Source organism: Littorina saxatilis, linkage group LG3 (assembly GCF_037325665.1).
Source record: "Littorina saxatilis isolate snail1 linkage group LG3, US_GU_Lsax_2.0, whole genome shotgun sequence".
NCBI classification, from domain to species: Eukaryota; Metazoa; Mollusca; class Gastropoda; order Littorinimorpha; family Littorinidae; genus Littorina; species Littorina saxatilis.
The window spans coordinates 20,776,965-20,794,701 of record NC_090247.1 but is presented as its reverse complement, the minus strand read 5'-3'; the positions used below and the strand labels follow the sequence as shown (position 1 = coordinate 20,794,701).

Below are 17,737 nucleotides of genomic sequence, written 5' to 3'. Positions count from 1 at the left end.
GGAATCTTCTTTTTGGGGAAACGGGACCGATCGTTTACAAAGTTAAAAAAAAATTATAAAAAAAAGCAAGGTGTGCACCAGTTTGTGTTTAAAATCAGAAGCTGACACACTGAAGAAATAATGCACCGTAGGAGCATATTTTCTTGACCGGTCTATAACTCTTTTCGAAGAATATATTTATAACTTAGTAACTGTCGCAACTGAGACTCGTAGGCGATTCCTGGCGATAAAAGCAGCCGCGGGAGACAACTCCCACCTCCAATTATTACATGACTTTTCACCCAAATCTGGAATAATGCGGTGAATTCTTGTGAAAAGCATCCGCGTAAAGACGTCATTAGCCCTGTGTTGGTTGGCTTCTTTGGGGCCTCTGGGCGGTACGATGGGAAACTCTTTAATACACACCTTTCTTGTAGCACAAAAACCGTCAGTTAAAAATCAGTTGTTAATACATGTATTGGAAGCTTGCAAGGTTTCAGTTATCTGGCTGGTTTTAGCAGTGAAGACTTCGGGGGTTGGGGGACAAAAAAACATGCACACGCACACACACAAAAGGACTGGGTGGCCGAGTGATAACGCACTTGCGCTCGGAAGCGAGAGGTTGCGAGTTCGACCCTGGGTCAGGGCGTTAGCAATTTTCTCCCCCCTTTCCTAACCTAGGTGGTAGGTTCAAGTGCTAGTCTTTCAGATGAGACGAAAAACCGAGGTCCCATCGTGTACACTACATTGGGGTGTGCACGTTAAAGATCCCACGATTGACAAAAGGATCTTTCCTGGCAAATTGTATAGGCATAGATAAAAAATGTCCACCAAAATACCCGTGTGACTTGGAATAATAGGCCGTGAAAAGTAGGATATGCGCCGAAATGGCTGCGATCTGCTGGTCGATGTGAATGCGTGATGCATTGTGTAAAAAATTCCATCTCACACGGCATAAATAGATCCCTGCGCCTTGAGTCCGAGTCTGGAGATACGCGCGCGTTATAAGACTTCATATAACACACACAACAGAAATGCTATACAGAAAGTATACTTTCCAATCTTTTCGATAAATTGTAGGTTTCACACATCATTGGCAGTACAGCTTTGTGCAGATGAGATAGTTGCTGGAAGTTTACTCATCAACTCCAATAAAAGTTCTGTGGTGAGACAGGGGACTGTTGAGATCTGCTTTGCTTGTTCGAAGTGCTGTTAAAATACACATGTGAACACAGACATATGAACACACACACACACACACACACAATCTCAGCGACACAAAGTTAAAATTTAGCACAAATGTTTTACTTCTTAAAAACAATAATAATTGAACAATGCCACAATGTGTTCAAAGTCATTCAGCCATCAATCAACAACCACAGTCCATATCATCTTTCATTTGGGGGGGAAATGAATTAAAAAATTAACCATGTTTTGCTCAAACGCGGCCAGACACAACACCATAAATACAGTTATATGCACACTTGTTTGTTTATTTGGTGTTTAACGTCGTTTTCAACCACGAAGGTTATATCGAGACGGGGGAAGGGGGGAGATGGGATAGAGCCACTTGTCAATTGTTTCTTGTTCACAAAAGCACTAATGAAAAATTTGCTCCAGGGGCTTGCAACGAAGAGAATGCAAGTTTCCAGTACAAAGGACTTAACATTTCTTATAATATACTGCTTGACTAAAATCTTTACAAAAATTGACTATATTCTATACAAGAAACACTTAACAAGGGTAAAAGGAGAAACAGAATCCATTAGTCGCCTCTTACGACATGCTGGGGAGCATCGGGTAAATTCTTCCCCCTAACCCGCGGGGGGTTATATGCACACTGAAAGTAGAAAAAGAAAGAAAGGAATGAAACACATGCTGATTGTGATTGAACAGTTACATCACTTTCATTCTTATGCCTCAGTTATGCCAGCTTCTCACATTTTCGTCTTTGTACCGGAATGATTTGATCAGAAAAACACATTCACATCCGCGCAGTCTTGCTTCTCACACTTTCTATTATACAAGCAAAGGAGAAAAGCATTTTGTACAATATACAGCAATCATTATTACACTGGTTCTTACCCCCCCCCCCCCCCCTCCCTACCCCCCACCCCCCCACTCTAAAGATCCCCTTTGCTTCCATTTGCCCATCCTCCCCACCCCCCTATCAACTCTGTAGGAATTGAAAAAAGTCTGCAAGATAGGGGGTGATTGCAAAGCTGCTGTTTTATTAGTATTATTTTAAGTTACCAAAGTTCCTATTTAACATTTTGCGATAGGTATTTTGTCCTTGAAATAACACAAATGAAACGCTCACTCCACTCCGGCCTCCCTAGCTGCCATTTAAAAGTAGGGCGGTTCCAGGACTTGACCTAGTTAGGAAGGACTTGTCCTCGTAAAAGGAGTGCAATAAGCGGACCACATTTATGTTTGCACTTTCACTGGCACTATGCAACAACAGGCATGCCCTCAAATGGCAAAGAAACCTAGTTGTTGTTTTCTACTATCAGGCATGGTAATTCCAAAATAGACAAAAACTCTGAAAATAGCCCGGGGGTCCAGGGGCTGCCTAGGCTCCGGAGTTTTTTTTTTCTTTATTTGGTGTTTAACGTCGTTTTCAACCACGAAGGTTATATCGCGACGAGGAAAGGGGGGAGATGGGATAGAGCCACTTGTCAATTGTTTCTTGTTCACAAAAGCACTAATCAAAAATTTGCTCCAGGGGCTTGCAACGTAGTACAATATATTACCTTACTGGGAGAATGCAAGTTTCCAGTACAAAGGACTTAACATTTCTTACATACTGTTTGACTAAAATCTTTACAAAAATTGACTATATTCTATACAAGAAACACTTAACAAGGGTAAAAGGAGAAACAGAATCCGTTAGTCGCCTCTTACGACATGCTGGGGAGCATCGGGTAAATTCTTCCCCCTAACCCGCAGGGGGACTCCGGAGGGGTACAGGGGCAGAGCCCCGTTGGGAGGACCAGGAAACCGAATTTTAGCATTTTATACCAATATTTCGATAGTTCTCGTGTAAGCAAATAATGGATAGAGAGACAATAGTATACATATAATTTAATTTACCCTTTTTTTGCCGCGTACAATTTTTTATTTTCACTAAAACATAGTTTCCTTTTCGCGGAAATCCGCGATTTCGCGGACAATTCCCATGCCTGACTATGCTTGAAGGACTCTAATAAGACATCACAATTAGGATCATTATTTCAAGCCTAATTCATCATGTTCATTCTTCGATGGATGTTTTTCTTGGTCCAAACACTAGACATTTCTGAATAAATAAAGCCAGGGAAAACCAACGTCTATTTATCTTGAAGCTTTAGTGCCGAGTTGGTCCAAGCACCAGATGTACAGGTCTTTCTAAAGCTGGGGAAAATCAACATCTATCCATCCTGAAGCTTAAAGTACAGAGGAGAGACTAAAAGCAACTTGCTTAGTGTGACAACACTTAAACTTTAAATCAAATGCCGATTCCGAAGTCTCAGATCAGACGCAGCACTGAAATCTTTAAGTGGAAACAGCAGAAATGCCCCCCCCCCCCCCCCCTCCCCCAGAAAGAATACACATCAAAACCAAGAAGCTTTGAAAAAATTATGCATAAAGTCAATGATAATATGCTAAACACATGCTGATCATTGGGTCAACCAAGTGAGGGGTCACACTCGAATGAAAGGAGACCATGTTGTGGACAAGTACAATTCATTCGTTTCATTTCAAGTCGTGTTGTTCTTCTTCAGATCTGTATCACTTGTTCTTGTGGTCATTGGGCAAATTCCAGCAAATATTTATGCCCACAAAAATATCAAGCGTTTTGAATGTTCATACTATGCTTTGCAGTTTGGCAGAAAACGCTTGCATGCGTTTAGAGGCGCATTGAATAGATACTTCACAGAACATAGTTTCCCTTCAAACAGGGTTTACATACAGAGATATTGCTAGCATTTATTTTCTTTGGCAGTTTTGCTGAAATTGTCAAAAAAGTTTTGGGAATTGTTGGAAAGTGAAAGGCCATCCTTGGTGTCATCTTTCCCCCACTATGAAAACAACAGCCCTGCGATATGCCAAAATGCCGGCAAAGTTTTCATCAATGCTAAAGAAGTGATGGTGTTTTCCTGGTTGCTGATGCCAAAAACTATTCCTTGCAATGAGACACAGGTCACACACTCTGTTTCCTCTTGAGCGCACAACTTCAATAGTTTAACTTGCAAATGGAATTTTTGTCAAACAATATCCTTCACAAACAAAATGGATAAAAAAAAAAGAACAAATAGCAAATACAGATGCCCCTAAATAAAATTAAATAAGTAAAAGAAGAATGCAAAACACAAAAATATAATGAAACCTTTCATTGCACTTATAACTGAATATATCAACCCATTGATAAAACAATGAATCCAAAAGAGAAACAAATAACAGCAATCAGGAAACGTGTGTTTCTGTGATAGCTAGACACTGCAGAATTAATGCCAGACATTCAGACCTACCCTATTGTCTCCAGGACTTCTGCAGCAGTTTAACCTTTTCCATAAAAAAAAAAAAGTTGCTAAAGCCTTACCCTATGCATTTTGCTAACACAAGTGGGTGAGTATCAACATTGCTGACTCCTTTTATGTGCTGTGTACACTACAGATAATAAAAACGAGAAATACTAATAACCCAGTGCACTGTAAACTCGGGCAATTTTTTTTTTGCAATTTATACGCCATGCACTGCCTTTTTAAAAGTGCTGCCTCAGTGAAGACAATCATTGCCACACGTTCCCTGCATTTACACTTTTAACAGCGCCATCATTTACATTATATACACAAATTTAACACTGCCGCCAACATTCACGCATCTCAATCAGCGAAAATAGAAAACACATCCACATAAATGATCCCTGTCTATAACCAGTTGAAAACATCGTGACAAAACAGAAAAAAAATGAAAAGGCAGCAATTCTCTTCTTCAGTTCACATTATTATCAATTTATACATTCATTTCAAAGGACAAAAACGAAGTGAAAATACAATTTCCAGCTTCCGTGTGGTTGGGGAAATATCAGATTCATGTTTGTCAGACTCACAGACTGGATTTTCATTTCAAATTGTGTAGACATTTAAGAGTACACCAGATCGGGGCAGACAAACAAAGTCCAAAATAAATACAATGTTATAAAGGCTTCAAGATGCTGTTATTTGCTCTCTTTCAAGTCCAAGTCAGAACACAGAAACTGTACATAATATAAATACCAGAGAGTGACACTCACTCACAGATGTAGAGAAGAGAAGGGGAAACAGAACGACTGTACATTTTGGACGCAGGGTTAGCTGGTGTGCTGGAGTTTGTGCGACAAATTCTGAGTCAACTGCAAGCCTTAAACCTTTTCTGGCCCTCCTTTCCCACAGCACTGGAAGAAAAGGTAAGAGAAAACACACTAGGACTGCAAATGGCTCATACAGGATTGATGCCCCTATTTTCAATTCTTTGTCATTTCATTCATATTGAGAAATAATTTATAAAATTATGCCATTTATCAAACAAAGCGTATGTCTTTGCCTCAAATTGCAGCACATTTTCAGCGCACAAAGTATATAAGCACCAAGTCATAAGTAATCTACCAGACAGAAAAGAAAAATGTAACATTAACTGAGAATCCACCCCTCTTCCCCGCCTTTCAAAACACAAGAATCAGATTTAATGGTGATATCAACAAGTTTACACGTCACGAACCTCAGTTCAACCAATCATTTCAGCTGTGACTAACACAACACACAGTTAGGGACAGAAACAGCAGGCAGGCACCAAAACGAAGGATAAGCAGAACAAGAAATTCCTGTGAAGCAGCTTCGTAGCTTTTTGAAGCAGCTTCGTAGCTTTTCTAGTGGAACAGATAACGATGAGAACAGTACAACTTTCGTGAGAAAAGAAAAACAAGGACACTGTATTGCTGGAATTTACACTGTTTTTGTGTTTGGTTGGACAGTATTTCACAGCTGTACTCTGTGTCAAGTCTAAAGCTGTTGCAACTCTGCACTTGCTGGCGTGGTTTCGTATTGTTCTGTGCAATCAATGCAAGGAGAGGGAGGGAGGGGGGATAGGGCGTGGGAGATGGGGTAATGGGAAGTGATGGAGGGAGGGAGTTTGTGGGGGAGGGGAGGGGGATGTACCGTTCTGCTTCTCCCTTATGGATGACATCATTGCACAACACTGGCGATGATCTCGCAACTCCCGTGCAGTTTTGACAGTTTGATTCACCCACGCTTTGATTCTTTGGCTGTGTCAGACCTTTTCCGCGTCGTCATCAGAAACGAAGAGCATCCGGCGACTTCTTTGTGACAGCAACAACGAATGAGAGAATGAAACATGAAAAACACAAAACGGTTGACGCAGTGGAAGGAAAGAGTTGTCTTTGAGCCAAGGTTCCAGCAGCACATGAAAAATAAAACACATCCATGACAACACGTGTACTTTGCGGATTGGGTAGCACCGCTGATCAAGCCAGCAGCCACGATTTGTCTCCACAGTTTGGTGAAAACAATGTATTGCTGGGGGGATAATCCCAGTCCATGAGAGGAACCGCAGGTAGGTATGGAGGTGTAAGCGTGGGCCTAGATGGAGGAGGCAACAGTTTCAGGTGTCATGGAGGATTTCCCAGAGACAGCCGGCCAGCGCGGTGGAGGACTCAACAGCGCTCATGGTGACGTAGCTCACCTGTCGCTCGCAGTGCTTGATCAGACTGCACACACACAGGTAGGTCCTGTTACTACATGAGTTCGCATGTCCAGGAAATTACACACACTTTTGAACAAAACAAAAAGAAAACACAACAGAAACCTGTTTTGGTAAATGTTTCATCAATATTTGGAAACAGATTTTTACTTTGAACAGGCTAAAAGCATGTCAATGAGGTCCCTCACAAAATCTAAATTAATTTCAAAACAAGCATATTACATTTTTTTTTTTTTTTAAATGCATTTAAGTTTTGTGTATCAAAACTAAAGAATGAAACAAAAGTAGCCAGTGTCTGACCACCCAGAGGCCAGAACAGAGTATAAGATCACACATTGTATGCCATAAATATCATTAACACTAAACAATATTTAACAGAAGTGTTCTCTAAAGTAAAAATCTGTTTTAAAGTTCACACAGTTGTTAAAAGTTGTTTTTTCTAAAGTAAAATTTTTTTTCCAAGTTCACAAAGTTGTTAAAAGTAGTGTTTTCTAAAGTAAATTAAAAATCGGTTTCCAGTCCTGAAAGTCAAAAAAATGGTGCACTGTGATTCCGAAAATTTACTAGCTAGAGGGCAAACTTTACTAGCCAAACAAACAATTTGTTTCAACAACTTTGCGAGTAGATGAACAATTCTACTCGCCAGTTACATGTTTCTACTCGCCACTTTCGGGCCTGATTTCAAAGTTCACACTAGTCAAGAGTAGTGTTCTCTAAAGTAAAAATCTGTTTCAAAGTGCACAAAGTAGTTAAAAGTAGTGTTTTCCACAGTAAAAATGTGTGTCAAAGTTGATCCAGGCCAACTGACCTCCTGCCGTGAGAAGAGTAGCGCGCTAGGTTCCTAAGGATGAGGGCTGAGGTCAGTCGTATGTGCTTGGTGACCGGGCCCTCCCTCTGCTCCTGCACACACACAATCACATTCTCTGTCAACTACTTCATCATTATTACATTCACAATGTTGTATTTACACACTGTTCTGCATAAGGCCAAACAAAAATACATGTTGGTTTAGGGTAACGTGACCAAACAAGATAGGGTCGGTAGGTCGTCTTTTTTTGTCTTTTTTTAAAAGATTTAGTCGAGTTTAAAGGAGGTTACTTCCTTCAGTCTTGGTATCGTTCGCAAAATGTGCCAAAAGTTGATATTTTTTGTTATAAAAAAGTTTTAGGGTCGGCAGAACAACACAAATCACTGCTTCTGATGACATAGAAAACAACTGCAATAATAACAACTGTTCTTGTGACACATAGAAAACAACGGCAATAATAACAAGTGTTCTTGTGACACATAGAAAACAACTGCAATAATAACAAGTGTTCTTATGAAACACAGAAAACAACGGCAACAATAACAACTGTTCTTGTGACACATAGAAAACAACTGCAATAATAACAACTGTTCTTGTGACACATAGAAAACAACGGCAATAATAACAAGTGTTCTTGTGACACATAGAAAACAACGGCAACAATAACAACTGTTCTTGTGACACATAGAAAACAACTGCAATAATAACAAGTGTTCTTGTGACACATAGAAAACAACTGCAATAATAACAACTGTTCTTGTGACACATAGAAAACAACGGCAATAATAACAAGTGTTCTTGTGACACATAGAAAACAACTGCAATAATAACAAGTGTTCTTATGAAACACAGAAAACATTATCCACAGCTTTCTTGCATCAGCCAAGTTTTCACGAATCCACACATGTATGTCACAGCAAATTGTTCCGGTTCCCTTGATCCTCTTTTTAAATCGTGACTTTCGTTCAGCAACAGTTTGTTTTTTTGCCCAACTCTGCAGCAATTTGAACAGTTGAGCAGATTTTGTGAGCACCAAAAGTGCATAAAATAATGCATATTCTAACTGAAATGGCAGTCTCTGAATCACCTACCCAATGCCATGTAGAAGCTTGTGATGAAAATAAATCTACTGATGCAGACAAACGCATAAAACAGCACAGGCTGACAACAAACTTACAGCAAACTCAGGGAAGGGGGGCTTGATGTGGAATCGTTTGATGGCCTGCATGGCGGCGTCGGGGGGATAGACGAGAGCGGGGGCCTGCTGAAGGGTGACGGGGGCGTGGGGCGAAGCCGCTGCTGTCTGTGCTGCATGGAAGCGACGCTGACACGCTTGCCTCTGGGCTCCCTCTGAACAGTGGTGATCCTGCACACACAACACGGTCAATCTCATTAGGTGCTTCATAGATCATCAGGTGTGTGTGTGTGTGTGTGTGTGTGTGTGTGTGTGTGTGTGTGTGTGTGTGTGTGTGTGTGTGTGTGTGTGTGTGTGTGTGTGCGTGCGTGCGTGCGTGCGTGCGTGCGTGCGTGCGTGCGTGCGTGCGTGCATGTATGTGTGTGTGTTAATCCTAACCAGACAAGTCAAACAGATATCCGCTTACACCACAGTCGAACATTGAAGAAGAAGATATTTACATTTCTTTTTTTCACTCAGGAATGAAGCTGAAGAAACGATGATCACAGAATCATTTTATTCTCTCTTCTTTATCTTTCTGTCTTTCTCCTATAATGTTGACAGTCACTTCATTCAGTGATCATTGTAGCTTTTTGGTTCTTTCTTTACCAAATATTGAGTTTACCAATACAGTCATCATAAGACCACATCCATGCGAACAAATGGACATGGCTGTACTTGAGAACATCAAAACCCATTCATCAAACAGCCACTGACCTGTATGTGTGTGACAAGGGACCAGCGTTTTCTGCGGAGCGGCTCACAGCCTAGCCACTGACAGACGGACTCGGGTAATGTAGGGACGTGGGTCTTGGTCACATGGATAAACACTAGGCGTGCACTGTTGAAACACCTGAAATACAAACAACAATGTCAAAAAATCATTGCTCATGTTTTTCTGTCCTAATTGTTCAAGTCAGTGTTACTAAGTAAAGCTTAATTTATCTAAGAGGAACAAATAATAACTCATGCATCCACACACTTACAAAAAAAGGAAGGATTATCAAGTGAAGTATCCTGCAAAGAATAGCATGCACAGTTCTCTCGACATTCAACCTACTGATGAGAATAGTTTTATAGTTAAGAACATTTGAGCTACAATGTATTACCTCACCTGTAGTTTCTCTATTGAACCTCTTGGCTTTTGCACGCAACACCTGGTAGTGTTCCAACAGGTACACCATAAAAACTCTCTCTCTCTCTCTCTGCCTCTCTCTCTCACACATACACACACACACTCAAATGAAACACACTTGTTCCCACACACACACACACACACACACTCAAATGACACACACTTGTTCCCACACACATATACACACACACACACGCACTCAAATGACACACTCTCGTTTCGACACACTAAGATAACTACCACCCAAACCGGTGAACACACAAAGTAAAACTCACCTTCGACACCCAGCCCATTCACACATGTACTTCATAGGAATGGGCGTGGCGGGTGGGGGAGGCGTAGGTGTCTCAGACGCACCGTTACCCGCCCCTTTCCGCTTCTTGGACTTGGACGGCGCTTTCTCCGCCTTAGCTTTCGCTGCGGCCGCTGCTGCTGATTTCTTCTTGTTACGTTTGTTGACGGCTTCCGCCATGGGGATGGTGCCGGCGAGAACCAGGGGCACTTCGGGGAATAAGGAGGAGGGGGAGGGGGAGGGGGCGGTGGAAGAGGACTTGGAGAGGGACATGGAATGTTTGTCGCTGCTCACCGAGTCAGCCAGGGAGGAGGCAAAACTGTCACAACTCAGATCACTGTCGTGCGAACCGTCCGGGGAAAACAGAGGCCTGCCCATCACAGAGTCACTACCGGCCCTGTTGCCGTTGGCGACCAGTTTGCTGTCCGTGGAGTCTAGGCTGACCTCCTCCATGCTGGTCTGTTTCAACAGCACCTGTTCCCGGTCGCGGTGGGGGAGGGGGATGTTGGCTGCGTGGTTCTCCTTCATCCCCACCCCACCACCCAGGCTGTTCAGCCCGTTGACCTGACACATATCCGCTTTCTTGTCCGTGTTCACCTCCATGTCACTGTGCTCTGAGCGCACTCTCTCCCCTTGCTGAGGCACTCGCCACTCCTCCGCTTTGAACTTGACGTCCCCGTTCTCCAGGTGATGCACCACGCCGTTCAGCTTGCCCGCTTTCTCCGCCATGCTGTGCAGCAGTTCCTTGGACCGCTGCGCAGCACTCTCCTTCATGCTGCCGACGTTGGCCTCTGCCAGTCCGTTTGGCAGGTGTGACCTTACTACCCCCTCCATAGGCGAAGGGGGAAGGTCCATGCTGGACATGGAATCTGGAGATCCCAGAATCCCGTTGACCTCTCCCCGCCCGCCTTGAGGCAGAAGATCGGCCCTGCCGGCTTCGCTCAGTCCATTGCACTCTTTGTTGCCGGGCATGGTGAGATTGTTGTTGCCGTTGACGTGGCCGTTGTCTCTGGCTGTGTGCGGGGGGTGAGATTCTGGGTGACTGCTGCCTGTCGCTTTGTGCAGGTCCTGCCCCGACAGAATGGCCTGGGTGATGGACATGGGCGACGATGACGTCACGAGGTTGGATGGACGCGATGTTTGAGACGATGGCAATGACGAGGCTGCTGCCTGATGATGTAACACTGTGGATGACGATGTGGATGAGGATAACGAGGACAGTGCTGAAATTGGCGCCCTGGATGTATGCAGACCTGCTGACAACAAAGTCTGCACTGGGGGAGCTGCCGGGACCACAGAGGGCGTAACACCTTTACCCGCTAAGGAGTCTTTGAGAGGCAGGGAGGCCACAGTTCTGCCCTCCCCTTCCTGGGACGGAGCGGTTAACGCACTCTGCAAGGCACTGACACCTTGCGACCTGACCGAGCCTCTAGCACTGTCTGCACACACACTCTGCTCACCCTCCTGGTCGGTGTTGACCGCCACCCCCTGTCCGGCCTCACTCACCTGCACCACCTGACCGGCCAGGCTTGAGGGGGAGGGGGAGGGAGAGGGGTGGGGGATGATGGCCCGGTATGGCATGACGGTACCGGTCGAGGTCTGCACGTAGGAGGAGGGGAGGGAGGTGGCGCAGACTGCCACCATGGGGGACTGAGCCATGTGGGGCAGCTGGTAGACGGGCAGCTGGATGACCATGGGCTGCTGGGACTGGGACTGGATCCTCAGGGGCTGGCCCTGGTGGCCCTGCAGCTGTAGTTGCTGTGAGGGCTGGATGTGCAGCTGCTGCACGGGCTGGTGCAGGATGTGCTGCAGGCCCTGCTGGCCCTGGATCACCATGTGCTGCTGGTGCTGCTGCAGGATGATCTGCTGCTGGGGGCGCAGGTGCTGCGCGTTGGTTTGCAGCACAATCTGCTGCGGCTGCAGCCCAGACACTCGTGGCTGGATGTGGATCTGCTGCGGCTGTTGCTGTCCTTGTTGCTGGTGCAGCACCACCTGTTGACCTTGCTGCAGGTGCAGCACTTGCTGTAGGTGCGGCTGTGCCTGTAGCACCTGTGGCTGGCCGTGCTGGCCCACGCCCTGTTGCTGGTGCTGCTGGATCTGAACCTGCTGCTGCTGGGCTTGGAGCTGCACTTGCTGTGGATGTTGTTGCTGTTGGATTTGAACTTGCTGGTGCTGAACCTGGACCTGCTGTTGTTGCTGCAGTTGCTGAAGTTGGACCTGTTGCGGTTGTTGTTGCATATGAGCTTGTTGCACTTGGTGTTGCTGTCCCAGGGGCTGCTGTAAGTGTGCCTGGAGCTGGCTCTGCACGGCCGGCTGGACAGCGTGAGACAGGACTTGAGGCTGACCAGGCTGAGGAGGGGCTAGCTGTTGTTGCTGTAGCACCTGTGGCTGACCGTGGATCGCCTGCTGGTTGACCATGACAGCCTGGTTAGGTGGCTGCTGGCCCTGCGCTTGGTGCGACAGCTGATGCTGGTACTGGACGACCAGAGGTTGTGACGGGTTTGGTGTGGAGGTCAGCTGCTCTGGTTGGTGGTGTTGTGTATCAGTCATGGAGGCTGGATCCAGGTCGTGGGGAGGGGGGCTGTGGGAGGGGGTGGAGGTGCCCTGCCGCACCATGTTCTGACACACCTTCTTGGCCAGCAAGCTCTTTATCAGGTTGGTGTCGTTGCCCTGCTCCCCCGCCGCCGGCTTTACCCCGGGAGGCGCCCCCTCCCCCTGCAGAGCTTGGTGGATGAGGGGGAACTGCTGTCCGGGGGAGGTGCCGGCGGCTGACAAAGACGTGTGAGCAGCGGCCATCCCTGCAGACGCGGCCACAGTCAGAGGGGCCGACAACGGCACGAGGGTGGTGGAGCTGTGTGGGAGAGGGCCAGGTTTGAGCAGGGGATTGGTGGACGCCTGCACCGTGACGTGATGGTCCCCGTTAGTCGGCTGGATCATGCTGGACGCCACCTGAGGAGCTCCGGCCACCTGGAACTGCTGCTGCAGCGACGCCACGGGCCGCGGGTGGTGGATGACGTTGGCCATCAGGACAGGGCGTGGCTGCATGGCGCCAGTCGCGGCACCTCCGGGGCCAGGTCCGGACGGTTGAGCTGGCGGTGGTGTAGCTGGAAGCAGCCGTTTCTTCACTCCCCCTGGTTGTTTGGGAGCCAGGGGTTGAGCTTTGGGCGTGGGCGGCCTGGAGGAAGGAGGGGCCCCAGCACCGGTGGCACCTGCGTAATTGACAAGCTGGTGTTGTAAAGACATCCGCGGTGGCTCCATGAGGCGCTGACGCAGTGTGGGTGTGTGTGTGGGTACTGTGGGGTCAGACCCTAGCGGCCAGCTAGCAGGCACCGGGCCCCGCAGTGAGTTGGCAGGCACACTACACCCAGAGGGTTTATACACTGAAAGAACACAAGGAAAAACACTGGTGCTAGAAGGCCACAACATCAAACAGCAACACAAGACAAGGGAAACCACTTCCAGGCAAACCTCTCTTTAACACAGCTCAGATACCCACAGTTCTCTTGACAAATTTGGTCTTCTTTTTTCTGTGCAGTTTTCCAAGTTTTCTTCATCATAAAATCCAACTGGAGGCAATTCTGGTCATGTCTAGTACAGGGTGAGCCAAAAAAAAGAGTACCTAAACAAAACGTCATAAATTGAACAAAAATAAAGCAATCTTCATAAAATTTATTTACACACACAAGTAGCCTCTGCATGATTTCAACAGAAAATGTTAGCGTTCTAGCTTGTCTTTCAGGAAAGTTATGCTCATTCTACAGAACATGCTCCAAATGGCCTCCCCCGGATTTAAATCCCCCAGATTTCTATCTTTGGGGGTTCCTGAAAGACAACGTCTACAGGAACAACCCACAGACAATCGCAGAACTCAAGCGAGCCATCACAACAACCATTCGCGGAATCTCGCAACAGGAGTGTGTGCGGGTGATTGATAACTTTGCGCGGCGAGTTCAAGTTTGCCTGAATCGGCGCGGAGGCCATTTGGAGCATGTTCTGTAGAATGAGCATAACTTTCCTGAAAGACAAGCTAGAACGCTAAAATTTTCTGTGCAAATCATGCAGAGGCTACTTGTGTGTGTAAATAAATTTTATGAAGATTGCTTTATTTTTGTTCAATTTATGACGTTTTGTTTGGGTACTCTTTTTTTTGGGTCACCCTGTACTTTGCCGTAAGTGGGTTCCATTGTTGTACAACATTCTAGCATTACTACACATCAAACACAACATCCAATTACCAGGTAACATGAGAAAAAGTGCCTTTGCCATTGCAGTCTCATACTCCGCTGTTTCACCCTCAATTACAGAATCCTCCATGCTATCGTCAATTCAAATTCCACATGAGTATACTACTCATACATAACTTAAATGAATTATAATGTCTTTCTCAGCTTTAATAATCTTCAAGCATCAGATACTATGCATCAGCAACAAACTTTCAAAAGCAAGTCTCAAATTTATTAACGAGATGAAAACCTGAAGATTAATGGAAATAAACCAAAAGTGGTCGCTGTGAATTAAATTTTTGTAATCAGCTTATGATCATTGATGGATGTCAAATTTTGCTTTAACTTTAGCCTGCATACTGTCAAATTCTTATCAAATCAAGCTGGATGACAACTGAGGAGACTAAACTTGACAGGCAAGGGCACTTTCAAATGAGTATATTTCAACCATGAGTATTTTTGTGGAAAACCGAGGAAAGATACACAGAAGATAAATGTCACAATACGTATCAGTAGGAATTAAATTAAGAAAAACTCGGAACCAAGGTAGGAAAGAATGTGGGAAACACCAACCAATGAGGGAAACACCAACCAATGAGGGAAACACCAACCAATGAGGGAAACATCAACCAATGAGGGAAACACCAACCAATGAGGGAAACACCAACCAATGAGGGAAACACCAACCAATGCCTTTCACTGTTCAGTATTTGTTACCAGTGAGTGAAAAGGAAAGGTGAGAGTCTGAGTGAAAGACACCAACCAATGAGGGAAACACCAACCAATGAGGGAAACACCAACCAATGCCTTCCACTGTTCAGTATTTGTTACGAGTGAGTGAAAAGGAAAGGTGAGAGTCTGAGTGAAAGACACCAACCACTGAGGTAAACACCAACCAATGAGGGAAACACCAACCAATGAGGGAAACACCAACCAATGCCTTTCACTGTTCAGTATTTGTTACCAGTGAGTGAAAAGGAAAGGTGAGAGTCTGAGTGAAAGACACAAAACACTGAGGTAAACACCAACCAATGAGGGAAACACCAACCAATGAGGGAAACACCAACCAATGCCTTTCACTGTTCAGTATTTGTTACCAGTGAGTGAAAAGGAAAGGTGAGAGTCTGAGTGAAAGACACAAAACAATGAAAACATGGGAGGGGCACACAAAAAGTGACACAGGCAAAAAGAATGACGATAAACTCTGGATTACAGTGGAACCCCCCTTTTAAGACCCCCCAATTTAAGTCTCCCTCCCTTTTAAGACACTCTTTCCGCAGACTTTCTGTTCATAGCCTTTGTAAATGTACCCCCATTTTCAGACTCCCTCCTTTTTAAGACCTGATTTTCTCAGATTTGTGGAGGTCTTAAAGTTACAAGGGGGGGTTCTCACTGTATAAGTGTACCAAGTTCCAAGAAAAAAGGATGCTGACAAGTCACAGACACTGACAGTTATCCATGCAGACAAGCTCCTGCTACAGTTGGCAATTTTAAGGTCAAGTTTTTGTCATCAAGCTGCTTTGCATCACAGAAGACTGATGTCAAATAACCATTCACTTTGATATACTCGCTAGCAATAGTGATAATCATTTAAGGCTGCAGTTTTACTTTAAACAGTTCCATCACCTTTCCCTGCTGTTGTTTTCCTACTTATTGGCTTGAACCAGTACTGCTAACCAACACTAAAGTGCTTCCACTTGGTTTAACACTCAAATTATCCTGCTAAGTACCGGTATGTCAAATGACAGTGCTGTAGTGGAATGCAAACTACACAAAAAACAATTCAGGAAGAAAAAAACCATTATTCTTTCTGACATTTAGAGAGAAAAAAACACATTTCTTTCTGACATTTAGTTTTATGATCAGATTTTGTTTATCTATCTTAATTACCATTCTTATGACTGTCTGTAACTTAACCTAACCTACCCTTCACTAGTAAAATACCACTTGTTTTTGTAACCATGGAAAAGAGGAAACAAAATATCTGGCAGGGAGGCCACAGATTGCCTGTATCGCTGATGTTACTGTTAGCCTTTCCATCAGCAGTCGTTCCCTAGTTAGTGCGACTCCTAAGAATCCTATTCATCTTCTAAGATGGCTTTGGAGAGGAATGCGACACTAAACTCTCCCTAAGACCCACTCCCAAACCGTGTGGCATTTCCAATTCAAGACACGACATTAAACTGACCTACAAGTCTTGAAGGTACCAGGCACAAACACGTACATAAAAATGCTAAATCGAGAGGGGCCGGACTTCCAGTTTTCTTCACAATTCCTAACTGTCAACGGCTGCTAGAGAAACATTTAGCAAAAAAGTCAGATATCGTTTGGTTCTATCTCCCTCCAATGGTTTACAATACCAATTTACATATTGTTTTGTTCTCTCTAAAAAAAAAAAATGGTCCAATGATTTACAGATTGTTTTGTTCTCTCTAAATAAATTCGTCCAATGATTTACATAAAAACGTCCACACCCACAGGTCATTGGTTCAGAGCAAAAAAAAATCCTGGTTTTATAAGCTGCCATAAATTAAGTACATTTGACGGAGTGAGAATCCAGAAGCTGTTCCTGTAACTAAGCGTAGCTTTATGACAGGTCCTATTGACTATCATTCTCAGTAGTGAATATTATAAGATGTTTGGTGGCTTGTTGACAGACCTGCTTTTTTGTTGGTCCAAGGGGACCATATCGTCTTTTGTTTCATTTTTACCGACCAAGGCCGAAGGCCGCGATTGATAAATATGAGACAAAAGGCGATATGCTCCCCGAGGACCAACAACAAAGTGCTGGTCTGACAACAAGCTACCAAACATCGTTTTTGTCATCATTTTGGTTGTGCAACAAAATGCACAATAACCCACAGGGAGACGAATTTTTAGAATCCAACTCCGGGCCACAAAGCATCGTCACAGTAGCACGAGATAACACGTCAAACTTGTATGTGACGTCAAACGTAGCTTGTTGACGCTTTTCTTCCAGTCTGAAAATGTACAGAGCTGAGATCATACCTGTGAATTCAGTAAGTGTTGAGCATATTTCTTTTCTTTTAAGTGTTTATGACTTTTTGTTGTGGATTTTGCGATTACAGAGATAAGTTGCAAATTGACCATGAGTCGCCACGGTAATTATCAACATTGATTGGGTCTTTGAGAGTGAATGCTTACAATCGTTGTCCTCAGAAACACAAATCCAAAGCCACGATGGTTCCACACATCAACAATCAGCCTGATTGGCTTTTATTTTGACAATCCACGTTTCACATGAAAGCTCAAACCCATTCACCACCTCAAGTTATTGCATGGGGAACATGAGATTTATTTACCAGGTGTTTGTGAATGAAAACTCGTGAAAATGATGACAAATGTATATGACCAGCCTGTGTGGTTG

At 44.6% G+C, this 17,737-nt stretch overlaps 1 protein-coding gene across 1 annotated transcript in view; it reads right to left on the bottom strand.

The window, feature by feature from the left end:
* Nucleotides 1-3,543: 3,543 nt before the first annotated feature.
* The window catches only part of LOC138961857 (AT-rich interactive domain-containing protein 2-like), a 49,395-nt gene continuing 35,201 nt past the window's right edge, over nucleotides 3,544-17,737 (bottom strand). Inside the window, exons 17-21 of the mRNA XM_070333531.1 lie at nucleotides 10,110-13,506; nucleotides 9,417-9,552; nucleotides 8,703-8,891; nucleotides 7,526-7,617; nucleotides 3,544-6,724 (exon numbers count right to left, since the gene is read on the bottom strand). Of these exons, the coding sequence (XP_070189632.1) occupies nucleotides 6,619-6,724; nucleotides 7,526-7,617; nucleotides 8,703-8,891; nucleotides 9,417-9,552; nucleotides 10,110-13,506 (3,920 nt within the window). The 3' untranslated portion in view covers nucleotides 3,544-6,618. The remainder of the gene's footprint in view (nucleotides 6,725-7,525; nucleotides 7,618-8,702; nucleotides 8,892-9,416; nucleotides 9,553-10,109; nucleotides 13,507-17,737) is intronic.